Source organism: Crinia signifera, chromosome 8 (genome assembly GCF_055691185.1).
Source record: "Crinia signifera chromosome 8, ASM5569118v1, whole genome shotgun sequence".
Taxonomy (NCBI): Eukaryota; Metazoa; Chordata; class Amphibia; order Anura; family Myobatrachidae; genus Crinia; species Crinia signifera.
Window position 1 is genome coordinate 169,087,381 of NC_139224.1, and position 15,357 is coordinate 169,102,737.

At 46.3% G+C, this 15,357-nt stretch overlaps 1 protein-coding gene across 1 annotated transcript in view; it reads right to left on the reverse strand.

Moving 5' to 3' along the window:
• Positions 1-15,357, reverse strand: part of ANKRD13C (ankyrin repeat domain 13C) — a 48,169-nt gene that overhangs the window by 19,221 nt on the left and 13,591 nt on the right. Inside the window, exons 2-5 of the mRNA XM_083157748.1 lie at positions 14,843-14,884; positions 13,822-13,926; positions 12,315-12,400; positions 930-975 (exon numbers count right to left, since the gene is read on the reverse strand). Coding sequence (XP_083013874.1) covers positions 930-975; positions 12,315-12,400; positions 13,822-13,926; positions 14,843-14,884 — 279 coding nt within the window. The remainder of the gene's footprint in view (positions 1-929; positions 976-12,314; positions 12,401-13,821; positions 13,927-14,842; positions 14,885-15,357) is intronic.

The window sequence follows — 15,357 nt, forward strand, 5'->3', positions numbered from 1 at the left end:
CCCGCGAGGGGACGCGTATACCTGTGAAGGTGTCCGCTCGCCACGCTTCGGGCTCGGTGGCTCTCTGCGCTCGCCACACTTTCTATTCTCAACTCCACGCCGACGTGGATAGTGGGGGTATGAAAAGGTCGTAGGACGCGTACCGCCGCCGCTCGCCACGCTTTGGGTTGACGTTGATTGTGGGGTGGCGTTAACAATTGTGGGGGCCATTTCACACTTCAGGGTGCCTATTTGGCCTCTGTGGCCCATTTAACATTGTTTCCTATGGAAAAATCGGGTCAATTGAGACATTGAACAGGAAAATCGGGTCAATTGGGACATTTAACATTGTTCCCTATGGGAAATCGCAGGCATCGCACCCGATTTTTTAGTGCATGCGATGCCCGCCCTTCTAGGTAAAGAGTACCAAAGAGCCTGCTGCCTGTCTTGCTGGTGTGCCCGGGGAAGCTCCAGCCACCGCAATCTCGGCGACGCTAGGCTTCCCTGGCAGCTCAGGGACTTCGGCGGGGCCAGGCCCGCCCCCTTTAGCCACGAGATGACCCGGACACGCCCGATTTAGCCACGCGACAACTATGTCGGCGGGCCGGGTCCGCCCCCCATTGCGCTGCCCCCAAAAATTCCTAGAGGGAACACTACACAGCTATGGTCAAAGTAACAATCACTGGCTAATAAAGCGTAAAATACGGAACACGTGTGACAAGACCCTTTGGCCCTCCCCGAATTGCCAACGTAAAACACCAAACTATCCTCACTTAGGAGGAGATGTATCAACGCTTGGATCAAAAAAGGTGGAGAGAAAGTACCAATGGGCTGTAGTTATTTTTAACACACAGCCTATAGCAGGACAGAAGCTAACTGGTTGGTAGTTTCCCATTTTGAAACCAGGGACGGAGTATAACGGACATATGGGGAGACCAACAACCACTTACCCCAACTTTGAAAATCCCAATGAAGTTCCAGGTAAAAATCTCCTAGCTGCAAATCAAAACACAGCACATAGAGGGGATTAGGGATAATATGTTACAGGGCACAAAATCCAATACATAGCGTACAGCAGCAGCTCCAGGAATACTAGTCAGCAATATTCCCTATTGCGGCTTGTGGAGATCAGGGGATAGTGCAAAGCACATTTAGGATGGCCCCTGTCACTGTGCTCAATGCCACACGCAACAGGTAAGTACCATTCTCAGATTGAAATCACCTGCTGGGTATCTATTATTTTGGTGGGAAATTCACATAAACACAAGGTTCCACACAACCGCACAAGAAAAGAAAGTATTGCTGGGTGCACGAAGACGTCCTTTTTTGATAATTATAAAATATAACTTAATGATTTTGCTAATAAAAAGGTGAAATATTAAAACGTTAGCGACAGATGTGAGAAAGATAAAGAAATTGGAATAAGTGTATTAAAACAGTGTCGGACCACTGCCTCATTAAATCCTTAATTTGCAGAGATACGATGTCCCTGTGTGTTTTTTGTGTATTTGTGCCAGTACAAATAGATAATGATATCCACCCTTCTCTGTGTGTCTTTAATGTACTTTTATTATTATTTTATAACCAATACACTTTAATTCAGACACAGTGAGAGTGTGTATTCTTATTTTACCTTTTTACCACTGTAATATTTGTTTTTTTCGCAACATTTTCAGATCTCACACTAACATACACACCATACAATTCGTAGATTGATAGTTCAATTTATTTTGTATATTCTTAAGGTGCCCATACACTAGTAAGATTTATCTGCAGATCTGGCTGGTTGGAACAAAAACATGGTTATGGATGAGTGACAGTTTGTCAGTTTTCCAGCATTTCCAAGCAAATGGTCAACTGTCCTTTGCTCTCATCCATAACCAGGTTTTTGTTCCAACCAGACAGATCTGCAGATAAATCTGCGTGTGTATGGCCACCTTAAGCCTAATGAAGAGACCAAGTGGAAGGTGACATTATAGAAGCCAGTCAGCCCCTAACTGTCATCTGTGAAACCCAGACGGTAACGTGACAGTTGGGATTGGACTGGCTTTTATAAGATCATGGTTGATGTGATAAGATTAGTAGTTCTACCAGTACACCAGTCCCTTTCCTAACCACAGGTCCTGACACCTTTGCTTACTGCCCTCTACATGCCTGTGATGTCACAATCACACAGGCTGTTCTACATAAAGCGATGCTGGGCAACTGCCAGCCACTTTGTGGTGACAGCTCTACAGTTAGAACCGCATTGCTTCTCTCTGAGTGATTTCTTCTCAATTTATTTGAGTCCGAAAAACCCATTGGAAAAAATATTTAATACTGACTACTGGATTACAGAGGACTGGATTCCAATAAGAAAACATCTTTGGATAAAGAACCAGCTTTGGGTAAGGCCGGAATAATACTTGGCCTAGATTACTACCCCTCTAGTCACCTCTGCATTATATCCAGCTTTCACATTTGTATTGTGTGAAGGAATACCTAGTAAAGAATTTACTATGAACCTAAACTCCAGTAAGAAGATCCTGGATGAACTAAAACCCATCTACTCTCAAGTGATGAAGAGATGTCTGCCTGATATCATTGCCTCCATGCCATTGGAGGGCCTTGTGCAGAAGATCCGCACAATAAATCATGTCATCAGGAAGGAGATGCACTGGATGGCCCTTACAGACAGACACGTGATCTTTGACTTTCTGAGCCACGTCTTACGGCTAAGAACGGACGTGAGCAGCTTATTCAGCAACATCATACCGGCCGTTGTAAAGACAATGCTAGGGGCAGAGTGTGTCAACAGTGAGGGCCTTTGGCTTTCAGCCAGCAATGTCCTTTATTACTTAGCCCGGGACTACATGGAGGCCACTATTGAGGAGCTTGTGACTACCGTTCAAAGCATCGGGTACTCCTCGACTCTGTCTATTTTTACCACCCTAACTGCTATAATGTCTTATCCCACCGTTCCCTTCAATCGGAAGGTGTATTTATTAGCGGAAATATGTGACAACATGGTAGCCGCAACTCATCCTGGCACCCAAAAGGTATTTGCCATGTTCATCAATAATGCCTCTGTGGCCTTCAGAGGTAATGGCATGGAAGATCCAAATATTGTCCTATTGTTCACAAAAGCCCGCACTGTGCTAGCTAACTGGGAAGTGCAAAACGTGGATTGTGCTGAGGTCCAAGAGATCATAACAGCCACTATACACCAAGTGTCTACCTTACTGGCCGACCACCAGCAGAGACCAACAACACCCAGCACCGATGCCAGCCACATAGACCACCACCCCAAGGCCAAGCTCATTGTTTATGGTCCCGAAGTAGTGTACCGGAAAGACCTATCTGGCAGTCTGTATAACGAGTCTGAACTTCTGGATGACTTTGTTATGGAAATGATCAAAACTGGGAAATGCACAGAGATGTTGGGACTTCTTAGGCCACTATGGGACTCGAAGGATGTAGACACCAAACAAACAAGTGTCACAATTTGCGCATCTCTCCTGTCATTTCCATTGAGTCTGCCAAGAGACCTACATAAAGGACTCCTCAATGATCTATTGCGCATAATGGACGGCGTTAATATCTATACGCGCCAAAAGATTTTAGACTGCATTAAATACACCACAAAGACCTTTATAAATCTGACTATAAAATTCAGAAAAGCCCTTACAGGGGCACTCGTGCGCGAGTTAAAGAAAGAAGAAAATCAGAACTCGGTCTACATGATCCTAGAACCATTGCTGGCCATTCTGGAGTTGCATAAGGAGAAAGCTTGGTACAAATACGATGATGACATCCTCAGCCGCATCGCACAGTATCTCGATGATAAACAACCAAGCACCCGACTATGTGCAACTAAGCTGTTTGGTGAGCTAGTCCAGCAATCCAGAAGGCTTCCATTCAGTTCCATCACCAGATTGATTAAGGAACATTGCAGCACATTATTGGTCAATCTGCACAGCTATAACCCAGAAATAGTATCAGCTGCAGCAGTCTGCCTCGGCCACTGCCTTCCCCACCTGGGCTGCAGGGCCATTGTCCTGGAAGGTGCCACCGAGTGGTGGGACACAAGGGACATAACGGCCATTTATCGCAAACTGGCTAAGAAACGCCTTCTGAAGGCCTTGCTACTTGAAGCAATAAAAGCGTTTCCTGCATCTGCAGAAGCTTGGGCAGTTGTGAGGCATATAACAGCAATAAAGGACTTCATATCTTATGAGGAACTAAATTCAGTTGACTTGGAAATCGTATGGAAGGCTCTGCACACGGCAAAGACTGAAGGTGATTCAAAAGTTGTACGAAGAGCATCCCAGGCGCTTGGTGAAAAGTGGAAATGTCTCAGTACAGTAACGGTAAAGCCCTGTAACAGTCCAATGCGCCTGCGTGGTTGTATTCCACAAACTAAAAGGTACTAGGACCTGAGGACCTTACTGCCACCCCTTCCCAAACCGTCTATAGGGAGCCCGACGCTGGCTAGACGTTACAGGCAAAAGAAAACGATGAAAACAAAGATTTCAAGCAGTGCTTGTGCAGAATAAATTGTATATTTATTTTAAAATTTCATAAAAATTGTGTTGTGGCCAGCAACATGGACAGGACATACATACATAAATGACAAACAATTCCCCTTGGATACTAGTATTTAGCAGGTTAGTTTATGCATGCAATCATCCAGATGGTTAGTCTTTAGGGCTTGATAAGTTGTTATTAACGTTTGTTAGTATAGATACAGTCCCCACTTTAAGTGCACATAGTGGTTAGATGCTGCTTTGCAAAACAGAATTTACTTGCTGTTTGGAATGAGGGGACAGGCTCCTGATCCACAGAGGTGAGCTCCCACCGCTGGTGCAGTCCAAATTTGATCGCGGTATTTCTGGGGCTTCCCTACTGGTACAGGTCCATTTGCTGCCAAGTCCTTTCCCCGTGGTTCTCTCTACGCGTTTCTCCGCCTTTTAAGATCAGCGGCTTCCTCAGGAGTATTGGATCCAATACTCCTGAGGAAGCCGCTGATCTTAAAAGGCGGAGAAACGCGTAGAGGACCACGGGGAAAGGACTTGGCAGCAAATGGACCTGTACCAGTAGGGAAGCCCCAGAAATACCGCGATCAAATTTGGACTGCACCAGCGGTGGGAGCTCACCTCTGTGGATCAGGAGCCTGTCCCCTCATTCCAAACAGCAAGTAAATTCTGTTTTGCAAAGCAGCATCTAACCACTATGTGCACTTAAAGTGGGGACTGTATCTATACTAACAAACGTTAATAACAACTTATCAAGCCCTAAGACTAACCATCTGGATGATTGCATGCATAAACTAACCTGCTAAATACTAGTATCCAAGGGGAATTGTTTGTCATTTATGTATGTATGTCCTGTCCATGTTGCTGGCCCCAACACAATTTTTATGAAATTTTAAAATAAATATACAATTTATTCTGCACAAGCGCTGCTTGAAATCTTTGTTTTCTTAGCTTGTTGTCTTTTTAAGGGGTTGGTAATCCCCCTTATCTAAGCAGCTGCAGTGCAGAATAATCAGCAAACAGCGCTCATACCTGTGCTATATTGTTTTGAAAAGAAAACGAACTGACAAAAATACGCAATGACGTCCTCCTGAAGATGGAGATTTGAGCCTCCGCCTGTGAACAGCACGTTATACAGTCTTGTGTCTGTGTGTGTTTAAATGTCAATAAATAATAATTAGATCCTTTTAATTTATTGCTAATGTTGTTCCTCTCAATACCTGAGACCATAATGTAAGTATCGAAAATGACTGTAAGTTTACTGATTGGTCACAAACATGCCCATGTCACGTATAGAAGTAACACATCATATCCCTGTAGATTGTAAGCTTGTTGTGAGCATGGCGGTGATTCTGGTTCATTCGCTATTTAGGGAGTTCGGCTCCGTCCCTATGCTTTTGGGACGGCACCTGCGCATGGGTCTATAATGCACATGTGCAGCTCCCCTTTGCGAATGGCTTCGGAGATTTGCATAGTCACCAAGCCGTCCGCAAGCATCAGGGCCGGGAACGCCCCGCGTTCCTATTAAAACGCTGGACGTTGCCATGAGTACGCGGGTGGGACGATGTCTACCGGCCCTGTCTTCGTCCCGGCGCTTGCAAATACAAGTCAGTTTCTATTGACTTTTATTTGTGACGGCAGGAGAAGTCATTCGATGGTCGGCGATACCGTTGAATGATTACTCCTGCAGCCGAGGCATGTGAGGGGATTGTGTTGTCGTTACTCATCCCCCTCACGTGATAACGAGAATCGGCGGCGGCGGGCAGGCGTTCGGACAGTGCTTGGTAATCTGCCATCTTCGCAATTTACGGAGACAGCCTGAATCGGCCCCATGGCCCGCTTACTGTTCTGCCTGTTTAATAATAACCAGGAGCGGTGAATGTAGAGCACAGGTGTTAGAAACCAATGGGTGTCCCCAAAATGTTGAGGTCCAAAATACAACCCATACTAAGCATTTGGTTTCATGTTGTTTTTTAACCCACCCATTGGGTCCAAATCCCCCATCCCATCATAAATCTGCCGCGACCCCACCATCATAAACTATCCATGCAGGATTTTTACAAATGTAATACGCCAAAGTAATGTTCCCGTAATGTTGCACTAGCACTTCCGCCTAGGACCCAGCACATGGCTTTTCCAGCAGGATCTGGTGGCATTTATAGCATAGGGGGCATCCGGCCCTAGGATGGTCAGAAAAGAGCTGGTATCGCTAGGGCAATGGTGTCCAGCAGAAAAAGAAGCCCCCTTCCACAAACTTGACAAAAAACAAGAAGAAAAGAGGGAGCCTGAAGCAAGTGACTGGTCGCTTACAGACAATGGGGGAGATGTTTCAAGCATAGGGTCCAGATGTACTAAGTTTGAAAGTGATAAAATGGAGAGTGATAACTACCTGCCAATCAACACCTAACTGCCGTCACAGGTTGTGTTTAGAAAATTACAGTTAGGAGCTGATTGGTTGGTGGTTTATTACTCTATTATATCACTTTTCAAGGCTTAGTACATCATTGCCCTTGGAGAGAGATAAAGTGAAGGGAGATAAGGTGCCATTGAGCTTCGAACTGCCATGTTACAGGCTGTTTTTTTTAAAAAACAACAGCTAGAAGCTGATTGGTTGGTACTTTGTCTCCAATTATTTGAAGTGACTGTAAGTTCTCTGATTGGTCAGAGCATGATCTCTCTTGGTGATTGACCAGATGTAGGCTACTCTGAGTATACAATGACTGTTGCCCAGTGGAAAATCATTGGATGATGTCACCTTATATAACGCCACCACACGCTCTGTATATAGAGGTGGACGGTGGCCATATGCTGCATCTAACGGCTGTCACCTTATATAACACCACCACACGCTCTGTATATAGAGGTGGATGGTGGCCATCTGCTGCATCTAACGGCTGTCACCTTATATAACACCACCACACGCTCTGTATATAGAGGTGGACGGTGGCCATATGCTGCATCTAACGGCTGTCACCTTATATAACACCACCACGCGCTCTGTATATAGAGGTGGATGGTGGCCGTCTGCTGCATCTAACGGCTGTCACCTTATATAACACCACCACGCGCTCTGTATATAGAGGTGGATGGTGGCCATCTGCTGCATCTAACGGCTGTCACCTTATATAACATCACCAAACGCTCTGTATATAGAGGTGGATGGTGGCCATCTGCTGCATCTAACGGCTGTCACCTTATATAACACCACCACATGCTCTGTATATAGAGGTGGATGGTGGCCATCTGCTGCATCTAACGGCTGTCACCTTATATAACGCCACCACACGCTCTGTATATAGAGGTGGATGGTGGCCATCTGCTGCATCTAACGGCTGTCACCTTATATAATGCCACCACACTCTCTGTATATAGAGGTGGATGGTGGCCATCTGCTGCATCTAACGGCTGTCACCTTATATAACACCACCACATGCTCTGTATATAGAGGTGGATGGTGGCCATCTGCTGCATCTAACGGCTGTCACCTTATATAACGCCACCACATGCTCTGTATATAGAGGTGGATGGTGGCCATCTGCTGCATCTAACGGCTGTCACCTTATATAACACCACCACGCGCTCTGTTTATAGAGGTGGATGGTGGCCATCTGCTGCATCTAACGGCTGCTGTCACCTTATATAACACCACCACACGCTCTGTATATAGAGGTGGATGGTGGCCATCTGCTGCATCTAACGGCTGTCACCTTATATAACGCCACCACATGCTCTGTATATAGAGGTGGATGGTGGCCATCTGCTGCATCTAACGGCTGTCACCTTATATAACGCCACCACGCGCTCTGTATATAGAGGTGGATGGTGGCCATCTGCTGCATCTAACGGCTGTCACCTTATATAACACCACCACACGCTCTGTATATAGAGGTGGATGGTGGCCATCTGCTGCATCTAACGGCTGCTGTCACCTTATATAACACCACCACACGCTCTGTATATAGAGGTGGACGGTGGCCATCTGCTGCATCTAACGGCTGTCACCTTATATAACACCACCACGCTCTGTATATAGAGGTGGATGGTGGCCATCTGCTGCATCTAACGGCTGTCACCTTATATAACGCCACCACACGCTCTGTATATAGAGGTGGATGGTGGCCATCTGCTGCATCTAATGGCTGTCACTTTATAGAACGCCACCACACGCTCTGTATATAGAGGTGGATGGTGGCCATCTGCTGCATCTAACGGCTGTCACCTTATATAACACCACCACGCTCTGTATATAGAGGTGGATGGTGGCCATCTGCTGCATCTAACGGCTGTCACCTTATATAACGCCACCACACGCTCTGTATATAGAGGTGGATGGTGGCCATCTGCTGCATCTAACTGCTGTCACCTTATATAACGCCACAACACGCTCTGTATATAGAGGTGGATGGTGGCCATCTGCTGCATCTAATGGCTGTCACTTTATAGAACGCCACCACACGCTCTGTATGTAGAGGTGGATGGATCATTAGGTCGACCAAACTAAAGTCCATATGCATTGGATCGACCACTGATGGTCGACAGGGTCAAAAGGTTGGGCTCAAGCATTAGGTCGACAGTGAAAAGGTCGACATGCGTTTTTCCACTCTCTTTGTCCCGAATGTCGGTGCCTTGCTTCGCTCGGCGCACTATTATATTCTCCCTCCACGCCCTAGTGGATGGAAGGCCAGCTAACAGAGCTGCATCTGGCCCATTTGACGACATATCGGGAAAATCAGGAGCAGGAATAATCTTGGTTACTTTTGATTTTATGCAGGAAAGAAATCATTTCCCATTGGTTAAGTGTTTAATCTATAAAATACAATACAAACAGGATAAACCGAAAAAGAAATACATATAAAAAAGGTTTATTATATTATTATTATTATCCTTTATTTATATGGCGCCACCAGGGTTCCGCAGCGCCCAATTACAGAGTACATAGAGAAGTAAGCAAACAGGAAACAGGTGAATACGATAGAAGACAAGCACAGGGGCCATAACCACAGCTGCATCAGCAGACGGCACTGACAGAAGTAGCAGGGTGGCAGAAATCTGCAGCATTCCATACATATATATCCTTTAGCATACAATATATCACATGTAATCCCAGCCAAGATGGCCCGGCTCAGAAGCAAACCCAGAGGTGGCGGGCAGTACGGACGGTGTTATGGTTAGCATTACTGCCTCACAGTGCTGAGGACATGGGTTCCATTCCCATCATGGTCCTAACTGTGCAGAGTTTGTATGTTCTCCCAGTGCTTGCGTGGGTTTACACCGGGTACTCCGGTTTCCTCCCACAATCCAAAAATATACTGGTAGGCTAATTGGCTCCCAACAAATTAACCCTAGAATGTCTGTGTGCGTGTACATGTGGAAGGGGACATAGATTGTAAACTCCGCTGGGGCAGGGACTGATGTGAATGTTCAAATATTCTCTGTACAGCGCTGCGGAACATGTATGCGATATATAAGAAACTGGTAATAAATAAATAATAAACCTATGTCTTATATTTGACATCATCAGAAAGCGACAAACCACACAGTCTGATTAGTGTTACTAATGGCAATTTAAAGATACCACAATAGAAATGAGGTTTATTTGAATCTGAAAATGATCCACATTGATGGCAAATAGAAGAGTTAATAGTAAATTCATTTCTAAAGCCCCGTACACACGGGGGGAGATATATTGCTAGCAGATGGTTGCTAATGAGAAGGAACCTCAGCCGGCGGTGCCGCAGAGGTAATCAGCTGGCGATTAGAATGGGGCAGAAAACGGGAGCGCGCATCCGGCGATTTATCGCCGGGGCGCACTTCCATCACTGGCAATATGGTCACCTGCGACCATATTTCCAGCGATTTCAGCCCCTATCGCCCCCGTGTGTACACAGCTTAAATCTCACTATCCATATTCCCCTGTACGTCACACTAATACTTTGCTAATTTGCTATTAGGCCCCCCTCATCTAGGAGGGGCGGAGCTAAAATGATGCAACTGGTACCATCCCCTCCCCTAAGAGCCGCGAATAGCGGCATTTACTGAAATGGGGGCAGGGCTTAATGATGGCAAGCTCCACCCCCCGAAAACTGCAGAGAGAGTCTCCTCTCTGGGCTTCTCCTGGAGCGGAGACTATAAAGGTGGGCAAGTATGTGTAAAGGCCAAAAAGTGATAAAATGGAGAGTGATAAACCACCAGCCAATCAGCTCCTACCTGCCAGGCTGGGTTTTAAAAATGAAAGGTAGGAGCTGATTGGCTGCTTGTTGATCACTCTCCACTTAATGACTTTTTGAAGCTTGATACATCTGGCCCTATGTGGGGTAACATCTATAGGAATGTTAATGCATAGCTAGGGGTACATATGTGTGAGGTTACACTTATAGGAATGTAAATGCATAGATATAATCTGAGTACATGACATGTTTTATTTTTATTATTTGCCCTTGAACTGATTTTCCACCACCCTTAAGGTGCCCATACACGCTCCGTTCCTGCTCCGTCCGTTTTGTACTCTGAGATGCGCGCTCCCGCACAGCTCATCGTACAGTACAGAAAGTATGTGCTGCACATACTTTTTGTACTATCTTTACATCGAATCGCATTGCATGCACAAGGCATTCGATGCGATACGATGTGTACTTTAAAAGTACAAAACGGACGCCCAGAACGGAGCGTGTATGGGCTCCTTTATAGTAACTTAGAACTGCACACAAAGGTAGCGCTAGGAACTAGATCTTTGCGCTAGGAACTAGGACAGGTACATTTAAGGTGCCCATACACTAGTGAGATTTATCTTCAGATCTGGCTGGCTGGAACAAAAACATGGTTATGGATGAGTGACAGTTTGTCAGTTTTCCAGCATTTCCAAGCAAATGGTCAACTGTCATTTGCTCTCATCCATAACCATGTTTTTGTTCCAACCAGACAGATCTGCAGATAAATCTGCGTGTGTATGGCCACCTTTACTTTCTTAATAGAGGAGTCTCTGATGTGTATGTATGTTTTTTAAACAAAGTTGCCACAGTGTGGAGTGTTATCACTTGTACAGGTCTCCCCTGAGGAATAAGCGGCTTTTGTGTATTATGCCGTCCTCAGATTTGCTATGTTCTGCAGCATGCAGCCTCCGCCGCCCTGGTACTAACTAGCTGCGATTTAGGCTTCGATATGCCTAATGTATTATTGTATAATGTATTATTCGCAGGTACCGTGGCGACTTGCTGTAATATCCCCTCTTGCAGAGGCGGACAAGAGGGGATATTACAGAGGGGAAGCAAAGCGAATCTTAGGGGTGTGCGGATTCAGACCTTATAGAGTGCACCCGGAAAGTATTCACAGTGCTTCGATTTTCAGCTTTATTCCAAAAATGGAATAAATAAATTTTTGTTCTACAACATTCTATACACCATACCCCATAATGACATGAAAAAGGTTTTCTGGAGATTTTTGCTAATTTATTAAAAATAAAAAAAATGTGGAAAAACGTGAAGCGCTGTGAATACTTTCTGGATGCACTTTCTATGGGACATAGTCAAGCCTGATATTTAGAGTTGCACTGCAAGGATCTGTCCTTTGTGGTTTGGAAATCAATAGGCTATACAGGGCAGTGGGGCCACACACTGTCCTCGGGGGCCCCTAGCAGTCTATGCTGGCTCCTATATACATATTCATTAGACACAAAGTTCTGGGAATACTAAAAATCAGTCAGTAGTGGAGACTTAATTATCAAGGCACTATAACAGAATGGAAATGTTTTACAGGTGTAGGAGAGCTATTAATCCCGGCTACGGCCGTAGTGTTATATAAGGGAAGACAGGGACACTTTCTTACCTCCTTTAGTGCACTCAGAAGACGCGGTCGCTTCTCCTCCACACTTTCCCTGGATTGCTGCTTCAGCTTTCTCAGCAGCGCTGTAACTGGAGTGGAAACACATTAATACGGCACCCACAGGTTTCATACAATTGCTTACAGATTACAATCGCCTGGCTATAATATAAATATTGTACTACTGGACACCAGATGGGTTTTAAAGGAACTCTGAATATATTAATGACCACGAAATAGTAGGCGCTAGCAGAGAGAAGATTTATCATTGAGGATGGCGCTTCCATGGACGTACAAAAATGTGCAGTTCTGGAGGCTACTGCATGCCTACAGAACTATTGTCCCAGCCAGGCACCGGGGGAATGGGGCCCACAGCACAACCACTGTACTATTGTATCAGCCAGGCACCGGGGGAATGGGGCACAGCACACCCACTGTACTCTCATACCAGCCAGTTACCACAGGAATAGGGCCCACAGCATTATCATCCCAGCCAGTTACCACAGGAATGGGGCCCACAGCACCCCCATTGTACTATCATCCCAGTCAGGTACCGAGGGAATGGGACCCACAGCACACCCACTGCACTATCATCCCAGTCAGGTACTGAGGGAATGGGACTCACAGCACACCCACTGTACTATCGTCCCAGCCAGTTACCACAGGAATAGGGCCTACAGCACACCCACTGTACTATCGTCCCAGCCAGTTACCACAGGAATAGGGCCTACAGCACACCCACTGTACTATCGTCCCAGCCAGTTACCACAGGAATAGGGCCTACAGCACACCCACTGTACTATCATCCCAGCCAGTTACCACAGGAACAGGGCCCACAGCACACCCACTGTACTATCGTCCCAGCCAGTTACCACAGGAATAGGGCCTACAGCACTCCCACTGTAATATCATCTCCGCCAGTTACCGAGGGAATGGGACCCACAGCGCTACCATGCCAGCCAGGCATTGGGGCCCACAGAACCCCGTAGGAAATGGGACCCACTGCCCACACAGCGTGCCATCATTACAGCCAGTTACAGGGGCAATGAGGCCACGGCTGTGTTATTCCAGTCTATTACAGAGGCTACTGCAGTGGGAAATGGAATACAGTTCTTTTCAGTTGTAGGTGCTGATGGGGATTCATGTTCATATACGGATGGGGTGCTGGTAGTGTTTGGACACAAATACATACTATACACACACACACATAAATTGCAGAACACGTACTGTTATAACAACCTTACCAAACCTGCTCTGTACACACCGTACTACTAACAGGAATTGGTAAGCAGCATGTGGATGGACAGGTTCCATATTTCATGGCCTGTATATAATACATAGAACCAGCTGGGGAAGAATTCATGACATTCATATACAGCACAGTGAGGTGACGGCTACTCTCAGGACAGCGGCGGGGCCTACGCCGGCCATTATATCCTGATCAGCATGTACAAGGCACGGATAGTTCCCGTCACAGAACGATGACCTGTACAAGGGAAGGCAAGCTGCTTACTCATCTGTCTGTCTCCGTAGCTGATGGCCTCTGCCAGAGGGCTCCATCCCTGCGCGTTCTTCACCTTCACAGGAGCGTTGTGCGCCAGCAGGAGATGAGCACATTCTACAAATGCAGAGAAGACAATGAGACCAGGACTTGGGCTGTGAAGCAGCATCAGGCGAAATAAGGGATTATGGGCACGATTCATGCCTGTTAGCAAGGCTGCAATTTTTGTAGATGGACAAAACCGTGCTGCACTGCAGGGGGGCAGATGTAACATGTGCAGAGTTGGGTGGGTTATATTGTTTCTGCACAGAGTAAATACTGGCGGCTTCATACTTACACTGCGATTTAAATTTTAGTTTGAACACCCCCTCCCAAATCTAACTCTGCACATGTTACATCTGCCCCATCTGCAGTGCAGCATGGCTTTGTCCATCTGCAAAAATTGCAGCCTTGCTCCCAGGTGTGAATCAGGCCCAATATTCCCAATAAAATCCAGATACTATGGATAGGTCTCGCGTTTTACCCCAGCGGGTTACTAGACTCCTCAGGTAATATGTGCAATGGAGGATAATGTAGATTGTACTGTATACTGGGTATTGGGATGGGTGATCACAGGGTCCCTGTGCTGGGAAGGGCATGACGCCATATGGTGTGTGAATTGGAAACGGGAGTCCTCCAGAATGCTTCGCCCGGAGTTCTGTAGTGGTTACACCATGGCTGCCTGCACACACAGCATTACATGAGAAACGGCGATACATTGGATGCCAGTGTTCAGAATGCCGACAGAGGTCAGACAAGACCTGCTGCGCCCCCCCCTATAAATGCCTAACCCAAAGAAAGTGGCGTTTCGCTGCGTATAACCCATATAACGTACAGCGTCTGGTCACTTATTCGGTCTGTACTCGGCCGGTGAGCAGGGTACAGGCAGCAGCCAGATCACAGCAACAAGCAGCGTAAGGGACGAGCAGCTGGAGGGGCCCTTAGGAGGAGATCCTGGGACGCTGCAGATTAGTGCTCTATATGAAGAACTTACCCTTATTGCCCAGCATCACAGCGAGGTGTAATGGAGAATTCCCTAGAAAAGGAAAACAAGGGAGGATGTCACTTCAGCTGGGAGATTAATCTTATAGGAATATACCTTCATTATACATCATCTGATTATTCTGCAGGATGTCGGCAATATACAAACACGGACTCTAACACACACGGGATACATCATTAAATGGACCCTAGTCCAAGAGACATGCATTGCGTCGACATTGTTGAAAGGTCGACACAATTATTAGGTCGACATGGGTTTTTTTTGGGCAGACATGTGCCCACAGGTGGTATTTTATGCCCTACCATCCACTATGGCGTGGTGGGAGAATAAAATAGTGCGCTGTGCCCGAAGCATGGTGAGTGCAGCGAGGGGGGCGCTGCACACTGACTCTTTCCATTACGACTGTCAAAATTCGGGACAAAAGAATTGGAACAACTCATGTTGACCTTTTGACTGTCGACCTTCCATCCTAATGCTTGTCCAACCCTTTCGACCTTTTTCCTGTG